The 26,822-nt window shown below is 39.3% G+C and overlaps 1 protein-coding gene and 1 pseudogene across 1 annotated transcript; both read right to left on the reverse strand.

Annotated features, from left to right (window-relative positions):
- Positions 1 to 4,328: 4,328 nt before the first annotated feature.
- LOC113882589 lies at positions 4,329 to 5,323 on the reverse strand (annotated as a pseudogene).
- A 3,100-nt stretch (positions 5,324 to 8,423) lies between these two features.
- Positions 8,424 to 9,257, reverse strand: LOC113882797 (olfactory receptor-like protein OLF2). The gene has a single exon (XM_027525942.1). It carries the CDS (start codon positions 9,255 to 9,257, stop codon positions 8,424 to 8,426), a length of 834 nt encoding a protein of 277 aa, XP_027381743.1.
- Between the last annotated feature and the right edge of the window lie 17,565 nt (positions 9,258 to 26,822).

A 26,822-nucleotide genomic window follows, 5' to 3' on the forward strand; every position in this document is an offset into this window, starting at 1 on the left:
CTCAAGAGTCTTCTCCAGCACCACAGGTCAAAAACATCGATTCTTTGGACTCAGCCTTCTTTATGGTACAATTCTTACCTCTGTACATGACAACTGGAAAAGCCATATTTTGATGACTACTACTAAAATTCTGTTTAGAATAAAGTTCCAGTACATGTCGCAGATACACAGGGAGCCAATATCAATCATTGCAAATATAATCAATTCTAAACATTACCTTGTGTTTGTTTCTTATCTTCCATATCAGTTCAGTTCAGTACAGTTGCTCAGTCATGTCCAACCCTTTGCAACCCCATGAATCGCAGCATGCCAGGCCTCCCTGTCCATCACCAACTCCCGGAGTTCACTCAGACTCATGTCCATCGAGTCAGTGATGCCATCCAGCCATCTCATCCTCTGTCGTCCCCTTCGCCTCCTGCCCCCAACCCCTCCCAGCATCAGAGTCTTTTCCAATGAGTCAACTCTTCACATGAGGTGGCCAAAGTACTGGAGTTTCAGCTTTAGCATCATTCCTTCCAAAGAAATCCCAGGGCTGATCTCCTTCAGAATGGACTGGTTGGATCTCCTTGCAGTCCAAGGGACTCTCAAGAGTCTTCTCCAACACCACAGTTCAAAAGCATCAATTCTTCAGTGCTCAGCTTTCTTCACAGCCCAACTCTCACATCCATACATGACCACAGGAAAAACCATAGCTTTGATTAGACGGACCTTTGTTGGCAAAGTAATGTCTCTGCTTTTCAATATGCTATCTAGGTTGGTCATAACTTTTCTTCCAAGGAGTAAGCGTCTTTTAATTTCATGGCTGCAGTCACCATCTGCAGTGATTTTGGAGTCCCAAAAAATAAAGTCAGCCACTGTTTCCACTGTCCCCATCTATTTCCCATGAATTGATGGGACCGGATGCCATGATCTTCGTTTTCTGAATGTTGAGTTTTAAGCCAACTTTTTCAGTCTCCACTTTCACTTTGATCAAGAGGTTTTTTAGTTTCTCTTCACTTTCTGCCATAAGGGTGGTGTCATCTGCATATCTGAGGTTATTGATATTTCTCCCGGCAATCTTGATTCCAGCTTGTGCTTCTTCCAGCCCAGCGTTTCTCATGACGTACTCTGCATATAAGTTAAATAAACAGGGTGACAATATACAGCCTTGACAAACTCCTTTTCCTATTTGGAACCAGTCTGTTGTTCCATGTCCAGTTCTAACTGTTGCTTCCTGACCTGCATACAGGTTTCTCAAGAGGCAGGTCAGGTGGTCTGGTATTCCCATCTCTTTCAGAATTTTCCACAGTTTATTGTGATGCACACAGTCAAAGGCTTTGGCATAGTCAATAAAGCAGAAATAGATGTTTTTCTGGAACTCTCTTGCTTTTTCCAAGATCCAGCAGATGTTGGCAATTTGGTCTCTGGTTCCTCTGCCTTTTCTAAAACCAGCTTGGACATCTGGAAGTTCACGGTTCACGTATTGCTGAAGCCTGGCTTGGAGAATTTTGAGCATTACTTTACTAGCGTGTGAGATGAGTGCAATTGTGCGGTAGTTTGAGCATTCTTTAGCATTGCCTTTCTTTGGGATTGGAATGAAAACTGACCTTTTCCAGTCCTGTGGCCACTGTTGAGTTTTCCAAATTTGCTGGCATATTGAGTGCATAACTTTCACAGCATCATCTTTCAGGATTTGAAAGAGCTCAACTGGAATTCCATCACCTCCACTAGCTTTGTTCGTAGTGATGCTTTCTAAGGCCCACTTGACTTCACATTCCAGGATGTCTGGCTCTAGGTCAGTAATCACACCATCATGATTATCTGGGTCGTGAAGATCTTTTTTGTATGGTTCTGTATATTCTTGCCACTTCTTCTTAATATCTTCTGCTTCTGAATGATAACTTTTTCTTTCATTTAAAAAATAGCAATTGCTTCCATGTCCATCAGCAGATGAATGGATAAGAAAGCTGTGGTACATATACACAATGGAGTATTACTCAATATTACTCAGTATTACTCTTTTTAATGTATTAAAAAGAATACATTTGAGTAAGTTTTAATGAGGTGGATGAAACTGGAGCCTATTATACAGAATGAAGTAAGCCAGAAAAAAAAAACACCAATACAGTATCAGATCAGATCAGATCAGTCGCTCAGTCGTAGAAAGATTGTAACAATAACCCTGTATACGAGACAGCAAAAGAGACACTGACGTATAGAACAGTCTTTTGGACTCTGTGGGAGAAGGAGAGGGTGGGATGATTTGGGAGAATGGCATTGAAACATGTATAATATCATATACGAAACGAGTCGCCAGTCTAGGTTTGAAGCACGATACTGGATGCTTGGGGTTGGTGCACTGGGCCAACCCAGAGGGATGGTACTGGGAGGAAGGAGGGAGGAGGGTTCAGGATGGGGAACATGTGTATACCTGTGGCGGATTCATGTTGATATATGGCAAAACCAATACAATATTGTAAAGTTTAAAAATCAAATAAAATAAATTTAAAAAAATTTTTAAAGATAGCAATTGGGCTTTTTCTTTTTTTAAAAAATATTAACTGAGGTAATGGCTCACTGGTAAAGAATCAGCCTAATAATGCAAATGATGCGGGTTTAATCCCTCGATAGGGAAGATCCCCTGGAGAAGGAAGTGGTAACCCACTCCAGTATTCTTGCCTGGGAAATGCCATGGACAGAGGAGCCTGGTGGGCTACAGTAGAGTCAGACACAACTTTGTGACTGAAAACAACGACAGCAAAAGGCTAATGCTAGGAACACCTCAAGAAGTGGAGTTGTCTTTTCCAGTGACCTTTAAAGAAGACCAGATTCTTCATCCCCCAACTTCTAATCATGAGTTTCTGTACATCTGTGAAGAGCACTGTATCTGTTCTCTGCAATATTGGCAAGATAGAACATCCACAGGATGATGACCAGTCTCTGAAGTGTAATAGCAATCTAGTGCACATGATTCTAAGATTACTTAGTGATATTATTGGGGCAGAATCATAAGGAATAGACTATTCATGAAGTTCTGTCAATCCGTGTGATCCCTGTCTCTGTTACTCATTCAACTGAGTCTGGAGGCATGAAACAGAGACGTATTTTTTTACACTGAATACACATGTGTGCTAAGTTGCTTCAGTTGTGCCTGACTCTTAACGACCCCATGGACTAAAGCCCACCAGGCTTGACTGTCCATGAGATTCTCCAGGCAAGAATACTAGCATGGGTTGCCATGCCCTCCTCCAGGGAATCTTCCCCATTAAGGGATCAAGCCCACATCTCATTTCTCCTGCACTGGCAGGTAGGTTCTGTACCATCTGGAAGGCACAGTAAATGTACTAGAATACAGTGAAATAAAGGGAGGGGTTCTTGCTAGTGTATTTGGTAAATTTACAATGACTCCTTTGCTTAATAATACAAGGGGTCCTCATTCATTTATTCAATAAATGTTTTTGAATGGCATTCTGAAGCCCAGCAATATAAATATCAAAATAGATAATGGGTGAACAAGAAAGGAAAGGAACTTGCACCTATCAAGGTTTTAATTACAACATATGGTTTTATGTTTATTCTTATTTATTTATGAATTTATTTTGTATATGAAAGTATTTATTCACTGCCTCTACAATTTTACATGCTATGATGACACAGTTACAGAGTGATGCTGCTGCTACTGCTGCTAAGTCGCTTCAGTCGTGTCCGACTCCGTGCAACCCCACAGACAGCAGCCCACCAGGCTCCACCGTCCCCGGGATTCTCCAGGCAAGAACACTGGAGTGGGTTGCCATTTCCTTCTCCAATGCATGAAAGTGAAAAGTGAAAGTGAAGTCGCTCAGTCGTGTCTGACTCAGCAACCCCATGGACTGCAGCCCACCAGGCTCCTCCATCCATGAAATTTTCCAGGCAAGAGTACTGGAGTGGGGTGCCATTGCCTTACAAGTACATAAAAAGTGTTCAAAAAAACTATTTGACTCACTAATATTTTCTTATTGCTGAGCAACTTTATTAAACATATTGTTTAAAAAATGTACTGGAATCATAGGATGGTAAGTTGAATTGACATAGGTGGAGGGATAGCTTGGTGAATGCTATCTCACAGGAGGCTTACCCAAGGAAAGAGGTATAAAAAAGACCCTGTCTTCAAAACAGCATATTGCTCCCCTTTCTTAGTCTGGAGACAAATTAAGATGACCAATGACTACTTTCAACACTCAATTTAGGCACAAAGGTGACTAATGGGTAATATCCAGAAGACTGTAATGATGAGACTGCAAGAATCTATCAGCACCTGAACTTCAGCTCCCAGAATCTTTACATATGTAGTTTTGGTTGAAAACACTGTATCACTCAGAACACAGTTTAGTACTGATTACTTTTTTAATGGCAACTTTCACATCCTTATTCCTTAAGCTGTAGATGAGTGGGTTTAACATGGGGATGACAACTGTGTAGAAGGCAGAGGTTATTTTGTCTGTGTCCATGGAGTAACTTGAGCTGGGTCTGAAATGCATGAACAGGAGTGTGCCATGAAATATAGCCACAGCAGTTAAATGGGAGGCACATGTAGAGAAAGCTTTGCGTCTCCCCTCGGAGGAGTTCATCCTAAGGATGGTTGCTTTGATGTAGCTGTAGGAGAGGAGGACAGTGATAATGCTGGTCCCCACAACACAACTACTGGATATGAGCAGCATTATCTCATTGATGGATGCATCTGAGGAGGAGAGGGCTAGCAAGGCCAGGAAGTCACAGAAAAAGTGATTGATGACATTAGAACTGCAAAATGATAATCAAAATGTACAACAGGTGTGGATTGCTGAATCTACCAAACCTTCCACCCAGACAACAGATATTAGCTGGGTACAGAGTCTTCCGGACATGGAAACTGTATAAAGAAGTGGATTGCAAATGGCTACATAATGGTCATAAGCCATGACAGCCAACATGAGACTTTCCATATCTGCAAAGGTCCCCCAGAAATACATCTGCATAGCACACAAGTCAAATGGAATCCTCTTATGCTCAGATAGGAACTCAGCCAGCATCTTGGGAGAGACAGCAGAGGAGTAGCAGACATCACAGGAGGAAAGATTGCTCAGGAAATGATACATGGGTGTGTGCAGTCTTGGGTCCACCTTGATCAGCAGGATCATCCCGACACTGGCAACCACAGTTACACCATAAACCAGTAGGAAGAGCACGAAGAGCCCCTGCTGCACGTGCCTTCTGTCTGAAAGTCCTAGGAATGTGAAGTTAGTAGCCACACAGCAGTTCTCAGCAGTCATCACTCAGATCTGTTGGGAAATTCCTGGTTGTGAAAGAAGAAATGGAAATGGAGGGTAAATATGTCAACTTACTATCATTATAGTTAAACCCCTGGTCCTTTTGTAGATGTAAGTAATCAAGAAAAGAGACAGACCTTCCTAGGACTGCATGAGGCCAACAGACTCAGAAATATTCTCCAATTTTGTTTAAATGAAAAAAAAATTGACAATACATTTGCAAAGCACTATATAGTTTTGCAGTGCCCTTTCATCCAAACTAAATCAGACTGTTTCCAATCCAACTTGTGTAGTATTTATGACCATGTTTGTGGTTTTCCTGATGGCTGAGATGGTAAAGAATTTGCCTGCAATGCAGGATACCTGGGTTTGATCCCTGGGTCGGGAAGATACCCTGGAGAAAGGAATGGCTATCCACTCCAATATTCTTGCCTGGAGAACTCTATGAACAGAGGATCGTGGTGGGCTCTACAGTCCATGGGGTCACAGAGTCAGGCACAACTGAGTGACTAACACTTTGCTACTTCTGTCTGATACTAACAAAATGATGTGCTCTGAGTGAAGCAAGGATCTGATAATTGGATGGTTCACATAACTTGTCTTTTGACAAGATTGCTGGGTTTTTTGGTTTGTTTTGTTTTTCAATGATGTAGAAATGTTGTTATACCCTGTGTTAGAGAAGAGTAGTAAGTAAGAAGCACAAGTGATGAATATATTGCTTTCTTATTCCCCCTGTGGAGAGGGCAGAACTATAGCCAGTTCTGAATATAAGAAGTCCTCACTTCCCCATTAACCTCTCAAGTCCCTCCAACCTCATTATAGGACAGATAGATGGTTCATGATTCAGGACCCGCTGGGACAGAGAGGGTGGTGATTTTTGGATAAGAGGGTGGAAGGGGCTCTCTGAACTAAATTCTGAGATGCACATAGAGTAACATGCCAGCGCTGACCATTCTTCTGCTTGGAAGTTGCAGTTATACTGGGGAGATGATGAAGAGCATTTGAGATCCAGTTGCAGAGATGCTGGTAGCAAGGGTCACAGAGGCAAGGAAGAAGGCTTGGCTTGCCGCGTGAGTCCTTTCTGCCCTAACCTACTCTCTTCCACACTTTGTATTCTGCCATAACGGTTTCGTAAGACACATAACATAAATACTCTCATGGTCACACTTCTGTAACCTCAGAGACATTCACATCTGAGCTGCGGCCCCACCCCAGTTCCCTAAAAATTTTAATACTGTTTGATTATTTTATTTGAGCCAGATTTCTCTTCAGTATCTCAGTTCTGCCTTTCTTTGGTTTAAGAATTACGTGTCTTTGGAAGGACAATGGAATTCTATGTCCCACTGTTATATTTTACCCAAACCAATTATGTGATATATAATGTCATCAGTTAGTCACTTGAGTCACTCAGTTGGGTCTGACTCTTTGTGACCTCATGGACTGCAGCACGCCAGGCTTCCCTGTCCATCACCAAATCCAACCATCTCATCCTCTGCCATTCCCTTCTCCTCCACTTGTCCTCTTATGTTCCAGGAGAATTTAAAAAGCAGGAATTGAATGTAGATGAGGGATAGAGAAGAGCTTTGGAACAGTGGTCTAGTGATCACTGTGCAGGTTTTCAACCCTAGGACTTAACTCGTATATCTGCTTAGAAAGACATAATTAAGCAAAAATACTTTCCTTTAAAACTTAAAGCATTTATAGAAATATAATATGTATGTTATACATAATGCATAGTATAACAGATAAATTTGTAAAATAGTAAAAGACATCTGATCATTTCCATAATTCATGTTTGCTCCTTTTATATTCCCTATTTATATGTATTTAAAATAAACAAGTTGTACAACTAACTAAAATAAAAAATGTGTGTACTATTTCATATGTTCCTTTGTTTATATAAAATATCTTCTTTCAAAAAAGCATTAAAAAATAAGGAAATCTCAAATATAAATGAAAGAAACAGCAAAGATATCAGTGCCTGTCCCAGAACTCCTGGCTTGCTCGTTGCTCGCAGTTCTGTCTGCGGGAGTGTTCAGCATTGCCTCCTGCCTGACCCGGATTATGTAATCATCCCTGTGTCTGGTCCCTGGGTGGTGAACCCCTAGTCTCTCAGGAATAAGTAACAGATATGATGCAATTTATCATCTGATATTTCATACAAGTAAGCTGATTGCACATGGAATATAGACCTTTAGAATAGTTTGCCTCTGGCCCCCCTCTACCTTAATGCCCAATATTATACTTATTCAGAAACAGTGAATGCCTCTGATATGCAAGCATTCCTAATTCCCAGTTCACCAATCCTTATGTGGACGTTTGTTTTCATTCAATACATTAGAAAACAAATGCATGCCCATTCCCCCTCACACATTTACACAGACACACAAACACAAACACTCTCCATTAAACACATCCACGAAACAAAGGTTTTGTAAAAACAGCAAAAATCTCAACATATTTACATTCCATAGGGATAACTGGATGTTTTCTACACTATTTGGCTTTTAGTTTTTAAATAAAAATGACGTTAGGATTATGTGTGTGTACAGGGAAGCCTGACGTGCTTAAATTCACGGGGTCGCAAAGAGTTGGACACAGTGACTGACCAACAGCAAGGCTTTTTATATTATGTCGTAATTAAAGTCTGTTAGAAATAATTTTAATAATTATTTAATTGACATTGGTCACTTCCGTTATATGGCAAGATTCATTAGTAGAAAAGCAGATGGACTCACGATGAAATAAAGCCCACATAGAGTGCAACAGCAACTTAGAAAACACTAACTTTCAGAAAATTTTTTTAAAAAACACATATAAACACTGAAGAGAAACAAATTTGACAAATAAAGAGCCTGAAAATTTTCCACAAATAAGGAGTATTTAACAGAAGTTTAAGATGTAAAACGAAACCTGTGGCATTTCGGAAATCATACATATTGCTAGGATTGGAAGATAGTATAAATACAAACGGAATCATACAACATTAGTCAAACCAATTTTGATTTTCATAAATTATTGTGTAACATTGGGAGGAAGATGTATACGAGCAAATTTTCAGTGGCACCGTTTTTTATTTTTACATTTCATCAGAGCCTCTTTCACATCTTTGTTCCGTAGGCTGTAAATCAGAGGATTTAACACGGGAATCACCAGGGTCTAAAACAAGGAGGTCATTTTGTCTTCGTCTAGAGAGTAGGAAGTACTTGACCTGAAATACATGAAGAGCAGAGTTCCCTGGAAAATTGCCGAAGCAGTTAGGTGGGAGGTGCAAGTGGAGAAAGCCTTGAACCTCCCCTCAGCAGAGTGGATCTTTATCACTGCTAGGATGATGTAACAGTAAGACACAAAAAGACCTGAGAGGGTGATCAGTTCAATGAAGCCAAAAATGATAAATATCACTAATTCACTGACCTGTGTATCTGAGCAAGTTAGCAAGAGGAGAGGAGGGACATCACAGAAGAAATGGTTAATTTCATTTGACCCACAGAAACATAAGTGGAAGGTTAATACTGTATTTATCAAAGCATCCATAACTCTCACCACATAAACCCCAGCCATCAGCAGGGAGCACACCTTGCCAGACATCTTGACTGTATAAAGCAAGGGGTTGTTAATAGCCACGTACCGATCGTAGGCCATGACCGCCAACAGTAGACACTCAGAATCTGCAAAGGTACAGAAGATCAGGAATTGCAGAGCACAGCCATAGAAGGGGATTGATTTGTTCTTGATGAGGAAGCCTGCCAGCATCCTGGGTCCAATGGCTGTGGAATAGCAGAGGTCACTGAAGAAGAGGTGGCTGAGGAAAAAGTACATGGATGTGTGCAGCTGGGGGTCTGTTCTAACTAAAACGATCATCCCGAGATTTGCAACAAGAATAATGAGATAAACAACCAGAAACGTCATAAATAGAGTCACTTTGATTACAGGGCTACTACTAATTCCCAAGAGAAGGAATTCTTTCAAGGAAGTGCAATTTTCTCCATCCATTCTTCTTTATTCTTCTTGTACAAATGCTCCAGAAATGACTTAGACAATGACAGATCAATGTTTTCACTCTTTTTGAGACAAAATATTATCTGTAAATCAGATAAAATTAATTCTAGTACATTTTATTCTGAGAAAATAGCCCATACAAATTTCCCCACTATTTGATTTTAAAAGGTTAAGTGTGGGATAGGAGGTTTTTTTTTTTTACTTTACAATATTGTATTGGTCTTGCCATACATCAACATGCATCCGCCACGGATGTACATGTGTTCCCCATCCTGAACCCCCCTCCCACCTCCCTCCCCGTACCATCCCTCTGGGTCATCCCAGTGCACCAGCCCCAAGCTTCCTGTATCCTGCATCGAACCTGGACTGGCAATTAATTTCTTATATGATATTATACATGTTTTAATGAGTTTTGAGAAACTCTGACTCTAAATTTGGATGTCATCTATGATGTATGTGACTAGTTGGAACCTTCACTGCTTTATCTCAGCAATCAGTTCTTTACTGAAAGCTCATTGCATGTCAAACATAATATTAAAGTAACACTCTAATTAAAGACAAGTTGGAGTATTCAACCTTATATTTTAAAGATATCTATCCAACTAAGTATACAAGTGATTACACTTCCTGAGTACTTAAGAATCATAATGTGAGAGAGTGTTTTGCCTATGTTCTCCTCTAGGAGTTTTATAGTTTCTGGTCTTATGTTTAGATCTTTAATCCATTTTGAGTTTATTTTTGTGTATGGTGTTAGAAAGTGTTCTAGTTTCATTCTTTTACAAGTGGTTGATCAGTTTTCCCAGCACCACTTGTTAAAGAGATTGTCTTTAATCCATTGTATATTCTTGCCTCCTTTGTCAAAGATAAGGTGTCCATATGTGCGTGGATTTATCTCTGGGCTTTCTATTTTGTTCCATTGATCTATATTTCTGTCTTTGTGCCAGTACCATACTGTCTTGATAACTGTGGCTTTGTAGTAGAGCCTGAAGTCAGGTAGGTTGATTCCTCCAGTTCCATTCTTCTTTCTCAAGATCGCTTTGGCTATTTGAGGGTTTTTGTGTTTCCATACAAATTGTGAAATTATTTGTTCTAGCTCTGTGAAGAATACTGTTGGTAGCTTGATAGGGATTGCATTGAATCTATAAATTACTTTGGGTAGTATACTCATTTTCACTATATTGATTCTTCCAATCCATGAACATGGTATATTTCTCCATCTATTAGTGTCCTCTTTGATTTCTTTCACCAGTGTTTTATAGTTTTCTATATATAGGTCTTTAGTTTCTTTAGGTAGATATATTCCTAAGTATTTTATTCTTTCCGTTGCAATGGTGAATGGAATTGTTTCCTTAATTTCTCTTTCTGTTTTCTCATTATTAGTGTATAGGAATGCAAGGGATTTCTGTGTGTTGATTTTATATCCTGCTCATCGCAGCACTGTTTATAATAGCCAGGACATGGAAGCAACCTAGATGTCCATCAGCAGATGAATGGATAAGAAAGCTGTGGTACATATACACAATGGAGTATTACTCAGCCATTAAAAAGAATTCATTTGAATCAGTTCTAATGAGGTGTATGAAACTGGAGCCTATTATACAGAGTGAAGTAAGCCAGAAGGAAAAACACCAATACAGTATACTAACACATATATATGGAATTTAGAAAGATGATAACAATAACCCTGTGTACGAGACAGCAAAAGAGACACTGATGTATGGAACAGTCTTATGGACTCTGTGGGAGAGGGAGAGGGTGGGAAGATTTGGGAGAATGGCATTGAAACATGTAAAATATCATGTATGAAACGAGATGCCAGTCCAGGGTCAATGCACGATACTGGATGCTTGGGGCTAGTGCACTGGGACGACCCAGAGGGATGGTATGGGGAGAGAGGAGGGAGGAGGGTTCAGGATGGGGAGCACATGTATACCTGTGATGGATTCATTTTGATATTTGGCAAAACTAATACAATTATATAAAGTTTAAAAATAAAATATGTGCGTGGATTTATCTCTGGGCTTTCTATTTTATTCCATTGATCTATATATCTGTCTTTGTGCCAAAACACTCTCTGACATACATCACAGCAGGATCCTCTATGACCCACCTCCCAGAATATTGGAAATAAAAGCAAAAATAAACAATTGGGACCTAATTAACCTTAAAAGCTTCTGCACATCAAAGGAAACTATTAGCAAGGTGAAAAGACAGCCTTCAGAATGGGAGAAAATAATAGCAAATGAAGCAACTGACAAACAACTAATCTCAAAAATATACAAGCAACTCCTGCAGCTCAACCCCAGAAAAATAAATGACCCAATCAAAAAATGGGCCAAAGAATTAAATAGACATTTCTCCAAAAAAGACATACAGATGGCTAACAAACACATGAAAAGATGCTCAACATCACTCATTATCAGAGAAATGCAAATCAAAGCCACTATGAGGTACCATTTCACACCAGTCAGAATGGCTGCGATCCAAAAGTCTACAAATAATAAGTGCTGGAGAGGGTGTGGAGAAAAGGGAACCCTCTTACACTGTTGGTGGGAATGCAAACTAGTACAGCCACTATGGAGAACAGTGTGGAGATTCCTTAAAAAACTGGAAATAGAACTGCCTTATGATCCAGCAATCCCACTGCTGGGCATACACACTGAGGAAACCAGAAGGGAAAGAGACATGTGTACCCCAATGTTCATCGCAGCACTGTTTATAATAGCCAGGACATGGAAGCAACCTAGATGTCCATCAGCAGATGAATGGATAAGAAAGCTGTGGTACATATACACAATGGAGTATTACTCAGCCATTAAAAAGAATACATTTGAATCAGTTCTAATGAGGTGGATGAAACTGGAGCCTATTATACAGAGTGAAGTAAGCCAGAAGGAAAAACAGAAATACAGTATACTAACGCATATATATGGAATTTAGAAAGATGGTAACAATAACCTGGTGTACGAGACAGCAAAAGAGACACTGATGTATAGAACAGTCTTATGGACTCTGTGGGAGAGGGAGAGGGTGGGAAGATTTGGGAGAGTGACATTGAAACATGTAGAATATCATGTAAGAAACGAGTTGCCAGTTCAGGTTCGATGCGCGATACTGGATGCTTGGGGCTGGTGCACTGGGACGACCCAGAGGGATGGTGTGGGGAGGGAGGAGGGAGGAGGGTTCAGGATGGGGAACACATGTATGCCTGTGGCGGATTCATTTTGATATTTGACAAAACTATTACAATTATGTAAAGTTTAAAAATAAAATAAAATTAAAAAAAAAATAAAATAAAATAAAATTTAAAAAAAAAGAATCATAATGTGTTTATTTGTTCATTTGCTTGTTCAATTGCTAAGATGTGTCTGGCTCTTTCAACTCAGTGTTGAAGCCTACCAGCCTCCTCTGTCCATGGGATTTACCAGGCAAGGACACAGGAGTGGGTTGCCATTTCCTTCTCCAGGGCGTCTTCCCGAATCAGGAGATTGGATAGAACCCCAATCTCCTGAACTGAACTGCAGGCAGATTCCTTACCACTGAGCCACCTGGGGAGCCCAGTTTGCTTATTATTGTGTATTAAGTAATGACAGAATGAACTTATCTCTGATTTTGAAAGAAGGAACAATATGGTATTATTGTCTCTGCTCTACTTTTTAATGTAGATATTGAGCGTTAGATATATTTTAGTAAAATTATCTCTAGAAATATTTTACTGCTTTGCCACATTATTATTACTTACGTGCAGGAGCAGTCTGGTGCCAAAGGACATGTCTCTTGACCAGATAAAGAAAAATTCTAGAAACAAGCAGAAACAAAAAGCTTTAGCTAATGCATTTTCATCCCTTTAGATTTTAACCTGGCTTGTTCATTAAAAATAGATGGGACAAAGTAACAAACATATATTTGATATAAGCTTCTATTTGTGTTTATGTTTATATGTATGTGCACGTGAGTGCTAGTGTGTGCATGCACTCTGTTGATATATGAGATTTGGAGTATGAATGATGAACTGATTTTGCTTTAGACTTGAGTAAATATGGTATGTGGTTTTTATGGATTGAATTTGCACAAATTATTAATAGTATTAGCATTGTAATAAGTCATTATGCACAGCGGCAAAGAATTTGCCTGCAATGCAGGAGACATGGGTTCAATCTGGGGCTCAGGAAGATCCCCTGGAGAAGGAAATAGCAACCCACTTTAGTATTCTTGCCGGGAAAATCCCATGGACAGAGGAGACTGTTGGGCTATAGTCCTTGCAGTCACAAAGAGTCAGACATGACTGAGTAATTGAGCACACACAACACAAACAATACGACACTTTTTACTGTTAAAATATTCAAAAAAATCTTAAATCTTTGTTGTACCTTTTCACAGTGCTTAAAAAAAAATCCAACTTTCCCCCTTAATTTTGTTTAAGATATACATATGTAAAATTGTTTGCTAATCAAAATGAATCTGATTTGTCCTGCTTTAATAAGAAATACAATGGGGGACAGATGTATGCCCATGGCTGATTCATGTCAGTGTATGGCAAAACAACCACAATATTGTAAAGTAATTAGCCTCCAATTAAAACAAATTAATTAATTTTTAAAAATACAATGTTTTTTTCCATTAGATTACAGATTATTAACCAAAGGAAACAAGTAAATAAAGTGTTCATTTACAAGTCTCTAAATATTTGATTCCTTAGTTTTTGAAATTTAAGATTCTTATTCTTCATTCTTCAAATTTGGCAACTCAGAAACCTACCTGCGACGAGCAAGTTCTCCTGTGCTTGCCTCTGCAGGTGAACAGCATAGACAGATCACACTTAATTTTTACTTAGTGACAATTGGGAGTTAAACCTCTAAGGCATTTGCCCTCACTCTTCTGTGTTATGCAAGCATGAGATTAATTAGATTTCAGTCTTGTATTTTCCCCCATGAATGCTGTAACAACTTTAGAAAAGGCCGAACTTTAATTCTTCACACTTGAAGCAAATTGATCGTATCAGGATGGTTAAATGATTTTTTAGTATGATTTATCATGACTCCGAGTCTACATCATCTTCCTCCTGTCAAATCAGACATATAATGAAACTCAAATGGACTTAATTATTTTATCTGCTATTATTTCCCTTGCTAAATTTATGAAATTAATAGATTTATTAAATATACTGATTATTTATTAATTTGTTTACCCTTAATTATTTTTAATGTTTCTTTACTGCTGAAACAATCTCCTTCACCTTCCTACTTTGGAATATAACAATTTTTCAATGGTATGTTACTAACCAATACCTTTTTTTCCTCATTAACTGTCTGTGATTTCATTTCTTTTTTTTTTTTTTTTTTGTGATTTCATTTCTGAAGTCACATGTTATGCAACAAGATTTCAATTATTTGTATAATTTCACACATATAAAATCATTTATTTTTTTCTCTAAATGGATTCTGCAGGAAGAAAAAAAGTGAATTTCTAGGTCCAGTTCTAAACTAATATGATTCATCAGGCCACCATTGAAATCCTCAGTTACTTAGTTTCTTTGATGATCTTAGACCAGACATTTATATTCAGTTTATAATTATGATGGTATTAAAGAGTTAATATGTTTCATCTTATGGTTTCCACTATGGTTAGCAAAGCAAAACCAAAATATTTTTATAAATAAAAATATTGATGAAGTGATGTGCATTTAAGTTCCCTTATGGACTTCCCTGGTGGCTCAGATGGTAAAGCGTCTGTCTACAATGTGGTAGACCTGGGTTCGATCCCTGGGTCGGGAAGATCCACTGGAGAAGGAAATGGCAATCCACTCTAGTACTATTGCCTGGAAAATCCCATGGACAGAGGAGCCTGGTAGGCTACAGTCCATGGGGTCGCAAAGAGTCAGACATGACTGAGCAACTTCACTTTCCTTTCCTTTCCTTTCCTTTAACAATCATTTTATTAACCTCTACATCAAAGGGTGATACAAAAATAGCTGTTCAGAGACATATATGGTACTCAAGTGGTAAACTAATGGCTGAAGGTAGGGAAGATTTCTGTATATGACTTTTATTCTGCAACTCTATTGGATTTATTGATGGGTCCTAATAGTTTTCTTTTTTGCCAATGTCTTTAGGATTTTCTACATACTGTATCATGAATCTTCAAGTAATGATGTGTGTGTGTGTGTGTGTGTCTGTGTGTCTGTGTGTCTGTGTGTATGCACTCAGTCACGTCCAACTCTTTGCAAACCCATGGACTGTAGCCTGCCAGGTTCCTCTGTCCATGGGATTCTCCAGGCAAGAATACTGGAGTGGGCTCCCATTTCCTTCTCCAGTTCAGGTAATGATCAGTTCAGTTCAGTTCAGTAGCTTAGTCATGTCCAACTCTGCGACCCCATGAATCACAGCATGCCAGGCCTCCTTGTTCATCACCAACTCCCGGAGTTCGCCCAAACTCATTTCCATGGAGTCGGTGGTACCATCCAGCCATCTCATCCTCTGTCATCCCCTTCTCCTCCTGCCCCCAATCCCTCCCAGCATCAAAGTCTTTTCCAATTTGTCAACTCTTTGCATGAGGTGGCCAAAGTATTGGAGTTTCAGCTTTAGCATCAGTCCTTCCAAAGAACACCCAGGACTGATCTGCTTTAGAACGGACTGATTGGATCTCCTTGCAGTCCAAGGGACTCTCAAGAGTCTTCTCCAACACCACAGTTCAAAAGCATCAATTCTTCGGCACTCAGCTTTCTTCACAGTCCAACTCTCACATCAATACGTGACCACAGGAAAAACCATAGCCCTGACTAGACGGACCTTTGTTGGCAAAGTAATGTCTGTTTTTCAATATGCTCTCTAGGTTGGTCATAACTCTTCTTCCAAGGAGTAAGCGTCTTTTAATTTCATGGCTACAGTCATAATCTGCAGTGATTTTGGAGCCCCAAAAAATAAAGTCTGACACTATTTCCACTGTTTCTCCATCTATTTGACATGAAATGATGGGACCAGGTGCCATGATCTTCATTTTCTGAATGTTGAGCTTTAAGCCAACTTTTTCACTCTCCTCTTTCACTTTCATCAAGAGGCTTTTTAGTTCCTCTTCACTTTCTGCCATAAAGGTGGTGTCATCTGCATATCTGAGGTTAGTGATATTTCTCCCGGCAATCTTGATTCCAGCTTGTGCTTCTTCCAGCCCAGTGTTTCTCATGATGTAGTCTGCATATAAGTTGAATAAGCAGGGTGACAATATACAGCCTTGACATACTCCTTTTCCTATTTGGAACCAGTCTGTTATTCCATGTCCAATTACCCATTTTGTAAAAATGCAGAATGAAATAATGGTTTAATGGGTCCAGCTTGATGGCATTAGGACCCCTGAAACACATGCTGACTATCTTATGATTGCCACTTTCATCCAAGGTCTAACTGGCCTAGAGATATCACATATTCTATTATTATGAATATGCTTAAAGAAAAACACACACACACCAATATAATTGGCTATTGCCTTGATAGGTTCATACCAATGTAGCTACAGAATGTGGTAGCAGGAATAGAGAAGAAAGATTATTCTGTCTAAGCCTATCTTTTAGCAGAGTAGACACTATGTACCAAAGAGAAAAAGTGATTTGTTGGAGGTCACATTGCTAGTAAGCTGAAATACAAAATCAGACCCAATTCCGTTATTGTTTCTTCAGTTCATAGAATGCTGAAGAAGACGACTTCAGTTCAATTCAGTTGCTCAGTCATGTCCGACTCTTTGCGAACCCATGAATCACAGCACGCCAGGCCTCCCTGTCCATCACCAACTCCCGGAGTTCACTCAGACTCATGTCCATCAAGTCAGTGATGCCATCCAGCCATCTCATCCTCTGTCATCCCCTTCTCCTCCTGCCCTCAATCCCTCCCAGCATCAGAGTCTTTTCCAATGAGTCAACTCTTTGCATGAGGTGGCAAAGTACTGGAGTTTCAGCTTTAGCATCATTCCTTCCAAAGAAATCCCAGGGCTGATCTCCTTCAGAATGGACTGGTTGGATCTCCTTGCAGTCCAAGGGACTCTCAAGAGTCTTCTCCAACACCACAGTTCAAAAGCATCAATTCTTCAGTGCTCAGCTTTCTTCACAGTCCAACTCTCACATCCATATATGACCACAGGAAAAACCATAGCCTTGACTAGACGGACCTTTGTTGGCAAAGTAATGTCTCTGCTTTTCAATATGCTATCTAGGTTGGTCATAACTTTCCTTCCAAGGAGTAAGTGTCTTTTAATTTCATGGCTGCAGTCACCATCTGCAGTGATTTTGGAGCCCAAAAAAATAAAGTCTGACACTGTTTCCACTGTTTCCCCATCTATTTCCCATGAAGTGATGGGCCCAGATGCCATGATCTTCATTTTCTGAATGTTGAGCTTTAAGCCAACTTTTTCACTCTCCTCTTTTACTTTCCTCAAGAGGCTTTTTAGTTCCTCTTCACTTTCTGCCATAAAGGTGGTGTCATCTGCATATTTGAGATTATTGATATTTCTCCCAGAAATCTGGATTCCAGCTTGTGCTTCTTCCAGCCCAGCGTTTCTCATGATGTACTCTGCATAGAAGTTGAATAAGCAGGGTGACAATATACAGCCTTGACGTACTCCTTTTCCTATTTGGAACCAGTCTGTTGTTCTATGTCCAGTTCTAACTGTTGCTTCCTGACCTGCATACAAATTTCTCAAGAGGCAGGTCAGGTAGTCTGGTATTCCCATCTCTTTCAGAATTTTCCACAGTTTATTGTGATCCACACAGTCAAAGGCTTTGGCATAGTCAATAAAGCACAAACAGATGTTTTTCTGGAACTCTCTTGCTTTTTCCATGATCCAGCGGATGTTGGCAATTTGGTCTCTCGTTCCTCTGCCTTTTCTAAAACCAGCTTTAACATCAGGAAGTTCACGGTTCACGTATTGCTGAAGCCTGGCTTGGAGAATTTTGAGCATTACTTTACTAGCGTGTGAGATGAGTGCAATTGTGCGGTAGTTTGAGCATTCTTTGGCATTGCCTTTCTTTGGGATTGGAATGAAAACTGACCTTTTCCAGTCCTGTGGCCACTGCTGAGTTTTCCAGATTTGCTGGCATATTGAGTGCAGCACTTTCACAGCATCATCTTTCAGGATTTGAAAGAGCTCACCTGGAATTCCATCACCTCCACTAGCTTTGGCTGCCTGTTAAGATCAAGCCACACACTTATTGATGTAGTGAGTATTAATACACACAGCAGAATTATCACACATACACAAGCATAGATATACACACTGTATTTTCATATTTTAAAAACGTCATCCAAATAGTCTTTAGAAAATTACATTATACTTTATCAGACAGAACATTGAGTGTTTACTGCTTGATAATTTTCTTAAAATTAAACACAAACAGAACCAGCAAATCCTAGTAAAGCAGTTTTTAAAGAAAAGAGTTAAAAAAAAACAAGGGTAAAGAGATTAAGGGATGTCTCTTTATCTTAAACATATATGTGAAAGATAGTCATTGAATCTAATTTTATACAACACAAAAAGTTTTAATTTTTATAGCCATGAATATGTTTAGTATGTTTTTATTAAAGTAAATTGAAAGTGGAAGGAGTTGGACTGTAATTAATTTCCTGATATGTGAAATATTCTGTGAACAACAAATATATTATCTGGAATATAAAATAAAATATTTTAGAGTAATATATACTTTTGTGTTAAAACTCAATTCAAACAGTAATTGAAAGCAAATAACCTGCTGATAATTATGTTTTAATGTGTTGCTTTATTCTTATGATATTTTAAAGTACATAGTATTCAGCACTTTTATGCCTAATGAGATGTATAGAATTAGAAAAGAAATTAAATTGAAAACCTTGTATAACTCATTATCCCATCCTCCTGGAATCAGAAAAGAGTGACTCCCTTTTCATTTTTGATGATGTAAAATAAAGTGAGTGGTCATGACAACCTGATATAATGTTATGTTTCTCATAAATGGATTAACTGCTAATTTATTACTGTGAGAACAACCTAAGTGCTTAATTTAGTGTTACAAAGTGAGGATTACTTAATATCCATCTACTTGGCAATCACCACTATTTAAACTGTTAAGAATACAGTTCCTGTTTATTTCACAAATACACAGAGAGCAAATATAAGTACTTAGAAATGGAATACTAATGCAAATACTACTTTTTCCCCATTGAACACAATTTTTTTAATAACCATTCCTTTACAACTGCAACTGTATTAACCAGTTTGTTTGTTTGTTTGTTTGTTTTGCTAATTTTAAGAAGAAGAATGCTATGAGCACATGAAAAGAGATGGAGTCTTCTTTTCTAGTGAGCTTTAGAGAGGGTCCTGGTACATTGCCCCCAGCTCCCATTCACGTAGTTGCTACCAAGTTGTTCCCGCTGATGTAATCAGGGCAGAATGACGAAGAATAGAAGATTGAGAAATTCTCTACATCCGATGACCCCTGCCTTTGATACATATTTAACCTATGCCAAAAGATAGACGCATAAGTGAATTTTGTCTAAAATAGACATTCTGGAATAAACTATTAAAAATATAATATTTTTTAATTTCAAAAATTGGCAAAATTCATTTCTGCATCAGTTTTTCAAGGGACACTCATTTATTTATTCATTAAATGTTTCTGAATGGCATCATGAAACCAATTATTTTAAGTAGCAAAGAAGCTTTGGAACAAGACAGGCTAGGGCCTTGTATTTACTAAACTTTGAGTTAAGGTAGGAGGTTTTTCTTTTCTTTCTTTCTTTATTTTTATTACTTAAGTACTACTAAGTGTCATGATGGAACATGTGTTACTATTACACAAGAGAGGCAAAAACAAATCTTTTAACCCACCAACTCTCACTTTTGAGGGAGAAAGTTTATTAATCCCATTGTTTTTTTAAAAATTACTGGAATATTTGGACCACAAGTTGAATTGGTGTGGGAAGAAGGATTGCTCTGCCCATGATATCTCTCTGAAGCATACACATGAACAGAGAAGAGATATAATATATCTTTTCTAAAAAATAGCAAAGGGAACCCATAACTATTCTTCATTAGTTTAGAGAGACAATGAAGATAAATCATTTTTGACCCCCACATTCATTTTAGGCATAAAGACAAGCGATAGAAAATATCTAGAAGTTATATTGGTGAGATTACCAGACTCAGTCAAAGTACCTGAACATTAGCTATCAAAATCTCTAAATAAATCATTTTGGGTAAAAACGTAATTTAGAGACAATTGCTCTTTTCAGTGCAGTTTTCACATCCTTGTTTCTTAAACTGTAGATCAGTGGATTTACAGTCAAATCAGTGGATTTGACTGCATCCTCCAGACCAGAACCTGGGGTCACACATCCACCATCTTCATCGTGAATCCACTCCCTACACCCTGCAACTGGGATCACACGTCCACAGTCTCCAGGGTGACCCCACCACCCAGATCCTGCACCCAGGGTCTCATGTCCACTGTCTCCAGGGTGACACCCCTCCCAGACTCTGAACCTGGAGTCACACGTCCTCAGTCTCTGGGGTGACAACACCTCACAGTGCCTCCATCTGAGGTCAAATTTCCACAGTCTCCAGGGTTACCCCCTCCCAGACCCTGTACCTGCAGACACACGTCCACAGTCTCAAGGGTGATCCCACACTCCAGACCCTTTTCCTGGGGTCACACATCCAGTCTCCATGGTGAAACCCTTCCCCAGGCCCTGTAGCTGGGGTCATATATCCACAGTCTCAAAGGTGACACCCCTCCCCACATCCTGCACCAGTGATCACATGTTAAGTCTCCAGGGTGATCCCACCCTCAAGACCCTGTACCTGGCTTCACAAGTCCACACTCCCGGGTGACCCCACCTCTCAGACTCCACACCTAGGCTCACACGTCCACAGTCTCCAGGTTGACCCCACCTCTCAGTACTGTACCTGGGCTCACACGTCCACAGTCTCCAGGGTGACCCCACCTCCTAGACCCTCTATTGGAGTCACACGTACACAGTCTCCATGATGAACCCACCTCCCAGACCCTGCACCTGGGTAGAGGTTACAACAGACAATGCAGAAATATAAAGGATTATAATAGACTATTACGAACAACTAAATGGCAATAAAATTGATAAACAGAAGAAATGGACAGATTCTTAGAAAAGTTTGATTATTCAAGACTGTATCCACAGTATCCAAATTTGGTGAAGGCTGAAACACACACCTGGCCAAAGAAGATAAAAAGATGGTAAATAAGCATACAAGCGTATACTCAAGATGTTGGTGGAATGCATGTACAGTCAACTTTGAAAGACAGCTTGGCACTTTTCTCCAAATCTAAAGAGTCTCACCTTAGGAATCAAGAAGTGCACCTCTTGTATTTAGACAACTGCTTTGGAAAACTGAAATAAAAACTAGCATCAAGTAATGTACAAGAGTGCTATTCATAATTCATAATAATTAAAAACTTTAAAATATCAGGATATCCTTCCATAGATGTGCATTCACAGGTAAATTAAGGCACAGACATTTCAAGGGGAGCACAAAACAGCACATCCAAAATATGCCCATTTGACGAAAAGATTATTTTAGACAGATTAATTTTTAAAAAAAGCAGCTCCCAGAGAATTTTTGAAAACCAAGTAGAAATGCCATGTTATGAAGTAGATTTACATTTATTAAGGATATCTCCATCTGTAGGATATGTCCCACTCTGGAAAAGGAAATGGAGGATGACTAAATATCAAGAATGATTTGACTAAATGACTAAATATCAAGAAGGTCTATGGAATGGACCTGGATGTTCATCTGCATAACCACCATACCTTTGTTCACTGTGCTTCACTTAATAATCTCCCTTAAATGGCTTCTTCCATCCCCTAACCTCCTTCTTTCATTCTTAGCTGATAATAACATTTAAGGTAAAGTCTTGGACCATTTCAGGAAGAGACTTAGTTTTCCCACGTATCTTTCAACTATACAAGAGGTATGCATGGTGGAGCATCTCAATGAAGAACTTTGAGGGTAGAGAGAAAAATTAATTTTCTTCTCATATAATGCAATACAATAGTATTCAGAGAAATAAAGGAATGAACAACCAACCCATTTATTTAAAAAAAAAAAAAGGAAAAAAAAAAGCATGAATCTAACACTTATATTACTAAGTGAAGGAATCCAGCCTCAAGTGCTACACACTGTATGACCTTATAAGACATTTTAGAAAAGGTAAAACAGACATGATAAACAGTTTATGGAATATGTGGCTGAAATATTTCATATGGTATTTTAGTGATGAATACCTGCCACTATGCATTTGTCTAAGCACATAGATTTTTGTTTTCAGAACCCAACAAGTAAATTATTACCTATTAACATTTATTTATTTATGGTATGGGAGTGTCAAAGACTGGAATGCAGAATTTAACAAAGAGTCTAACAGACTGAGAAATGTATCTTCCATCAGACTTCCCTGGTGGGCCAGTGGTTAAGGCTCCATGTTGCCAATGCAGCAGAGGTGGGTTCAATTCCTGGTCAGGGACCTAAAATCCCACATGCCACAGCACAGCCAAGAGATTAAAAAAGAAGAAGAAATTTTTTTTAAAGCCACTCTTAGCGTTAAGACAAAATTATCTGACTTAAGTTCACTGTGGAAATGAATAGAATCTGCAGGCCAAAGGCAAAATGTACCAAACATAAACAATGGGCTCTGTAAGTTCTTCCCACAGGGGTTGTAGCTAACAGGACGGAAACTACCGTATCAGTCACTGAATGGAGCAAGCACTGAATTTGGTAAATGACAAGTAGTGGAAGCCAAGTTTCTTACCACTGGAGTGGGAAGTGACAGGCAGTCAAAGGGAGAAGGTTATAATACCTGTGTCATAAGAAACCAGGTTGGAGACATTATTATAAACTACTTTAGCCTAATACAGAAACACACAGCTCCATGTGAAAATCTTCAGAACCGTGTGTATGTATAGTCTGGGATACATGCATATGTATTTGCATTCATTTTCTGCTGAGATTACTAAGTTCCCACATTCAAATTTTTATTAACATTCTTTAATAAAAAGGAACAAGGACTCTTTAAATATTTGGCTGATACTAGGACTGAGACAGTAAATATGTTAAGCAGCATAATCTTAAAATATGAGAAAGAAGAACCAAAAAACCCCATGAAAGCTGAATTATGTAAAATAAAAGTAGGAGAGCATGGAAAAAGCTCTCAATAGTTAAAGCAAGAATGAACTAAGCAGTCTAATTGGATGGATTATAGTCAAAAGAAAGTGAAAGTGAAGCATCTCTGTCATGTCTGACTCTTTGAGACCCCATGGACCGTAGCCTATGAGGATCCTTCATCCATGAAATTTTCCAAGCAGGAGTACTAGAGTGGGTTGCCATTTCCTTCTCCAGGGGATCTTCCCCACCCAGGGATCGAACCCAGGTCTCCTGCATTGCAAGCAGATGCTTTTACAGTCTGAGCCACCAGTGAAGCTCCCAAAAGTTTAAAATAATTTTCAGGTGTCCAAACAGGTTAAAAAAAAACATAGGTTTTATGAGTAATGTTGAATAAAAATCTCTACACAGAAACATTCTAAATAATTGATACAGACACTCAGCTGTCCATCAAGTATGTGAAGCTAACTCCCCTCTCCTCAAATGTGGGTCCTGCATTATGACTTCCTCCTTAATAAGGCACTCAGGATGGACGTGGGGGAAATCAACAATAAAGACAAATGACAAATATTGGGGGAAATGTACAGAAATTGGAACTCATACTTTACTTGTGGAGATGTAAAGTGGTGCGATCTATGTGTACAAACCAGCATTTTCTCAAAAACATAAAAATGTAATCATATCACTCAGCAGTGGCCACAGGACAGGAAAAGGTCAGTTTTCATTCCAATCCCAAAGAAAGGCAATGCCAAAGAATGGTCCAACTACTGCACAGTTGCACTCATCTCACACGTTAGCAAAGTAATGCTCAAAATTCTCCAAGCCAGGCTTCAACAGTACATGAACCATGAACTTCCAGATGTTCAAGCTGGATTTAGAAAAGGCAGAAGAACCAGAGATCAAATTGCCAACATCCGTTGGATCATTGAAAAAGCAAGAGAGAAAAACTTCCAGAAAAACATCTACTGCTTTATTGACAACGCCAAAGCCTTTGACTGTATGGAGCACCACAAACTGTGGAAAATTCTTCAAGAGACGGGAATACCAGACCACCTTACCTGCCTCCTGAGAAATCTGTATGCAGGTCAAGAAGCAACAGTTAGAACTGGACATAGAACAACGGCCTAGTTCCACATCGGGAAAGGAGTACGTCAAGGCTGTATATTGTCACCCTGCTTATTTAACTTATATGCGGAGTACATCATGTGAAATCCCAGGGCTGGATGAAGCACAAGCTGGAATCAAGACTGCCGGAAGAAATACCAATAATCTCAGATATGCATATGACAGCACTCTTATGCAGAAAGCAAAGAAGAACTAAAGAGCCTCTTGATGAAAGTGAAAGAGGAGAGTGAAAAAGTTGGCTTAAAACTCAGTATTCAGGAAACCCGAATTGAAATAGACATGTGTACCCCAATGTTCATCGCAGCACTGTTTATAATAGCCAGGACATGGAAGCAACCTAGATGTCCATCAGCAGATGAATGGATAAGAAAGCTGTGGTACATATACACAATGGAATATTCAGTTCAGTTCAGTTCAGTCGCTCAGTTGTATCCAACTCTTTGAGATCCCATGAATCGCAGCACGCCAAGCCTCCCTGTCCATCACCACCTCCCAGAGTTCACTCAAACTCATGTCCATCAAGTTGGTGATGCCATCCAGCCATCTCATCCTCTGTTGTCCCCTTTTCCTCCTGCCCCCAATCCCTCCCAGCATCAGAGTCTTTTCCAATGAGTCAACTCTTCACATGAGGTGGCCAAAGTACTGGAGTTTCAGCTTTAGCATCAGTCCTTCCAAAGAACACCCAGGACTGATGTCCTTTAGAATGGACTGGTTGGATCTCCTTGCAGTCCAAGGGACTCTCAAGAGTCTTCTCAAACACCACAGTTCAAAAGCATCAATTCTTCAGCACTCAGCTTTCTTCACAGTCCAACTCTCGCATCCATACATGACCACATTACCCAGCCATTAAAAGAATACATTTGAATCAGTTCTAATGAGGTGGATGAAACTGGAGCCTATTATACAGAGTGAAATAAGCCAGAAAGAAAAATACCAAAACAGTATACTAATGCATATATATGGAATTTAGAAAGAAGGTAATGATAACCCTGTATGCAAGACAGCAAAAGAGACACAGATGTATTGAACAGTCTTTTGGACTCTGTGGGAGAGGGCAAGGGTGGGATGATATGGAAGAATGGCATTGAAACATATAAATTATCATATGTGAAATGAATCACCAGTCCAGATTTGATGCATGATACAGGGTGCTTGGGGCTGGTGCACTGGGATGACCCAGAGGGATGGAATGGGGAGGGAGGCGGGAGTGGGGTTCAGGATGGGGAACACATGTACACTCATGGCAGATTCAAGTCAATGTATGGCAAAACCAATACAATATTATAAAGTAAAATAAATAAATAAATCATTCTTGGAAGAAGATTAAAAAAAAAAAAACTCAGTATTCAGAAAACTAAGATCATGGCACCCGGGCCTATCACTTCATGGCAATAGATGGGGAAACAATGGAAACAGTGACAGACTTTATTTTGGGGGGCTCCAAAATCACTGCAGATGGTGACTGCAGCCATGAAATTAAAAGACATCTGCTCCTTGGAAGAAAAGTTATGACCAACCTAGACAGCATATTAAAAAGCAGAGACATTACCAACAAAGGTCCATGTACTCAAAGCTATGGTTTTTCCAGTAGTCATGTATACATGTTAGAGCTGGACTACAAAGAAAACTGAGTGCCTAAGAAGTGATGCTTTTGAACTGTGGTGTTGGAGAAGACTCTTGAGAATCCCTTGGACTGCAAGCAGATCCAACCAATCAATTCTAAGGGAAATCAGCCCTAAATATTCATTAGAAGGACTGATGCTGAAGCTGAAACTGCTATACTTTGGCCACCTGATGTGAAGAACTGATGCATTGGAAAAGACCCTGATGATGGGTAAGACTGAAGGCAGGAGCAGAAGGGAGTAACAGGATGAGATGATTGGATGGCATCACCAACTCAATGGACATGAGTTTGAGCAAGCTCTGGGAGTTGGTAATAGATAGGGAAGCCTGGTGTGCTGCAGTCCATGGGGTCGCAGAGAGTCAGATATGACTGAGTGACTGAACTGAATTATATGTTTTGGCAATTCCACACCCTTATATACATCCAAAGAATTTAAAGCATGTGTTCAAATATAAACTTGTACACCAATATTCACAACAGCAGTGTTCTTGAGAGCCCAAGTTAAAAACAATGAAAATGCCCACCAACAGGTGAATGGAAGAGCAAATAGGGTAGATCCATCCATAAGATGAATTACTCTTCCATATAAAGGAATATAGTAAAATAGTACCACAGCTGCAGAAAACAGGGGGCTTCTCAAAAACATAAACCCAGAG

The sequence above is a fragment of the Bos indicus x Bos taurus genome, chromosome 24 (genome assembly GCF_003369695.1).
Source record: "Bos indicus x Bos taurus breed Angus x Brahman F1 hybrid chromosome 24, Bos_hybrid_MaternalHap_v2.0, whole genome shotgun sequence".
NCBI lineage: Eukaryota > Metazoa > Chordata > Mammalia > Artiodactyla > Bovidae > Bos > Bos indicus x Bos taurus.

Bases quoted from the DNA above. Each gene is read 5' to 3' on its own strand.
- LOC113882797 (XM_027525942.1), bottom strand. From the start codon at position 9,257: ATGGATGGAGAAAATTGCACTTCCTTGAAAGAATTCCTTCTCTTGGGA.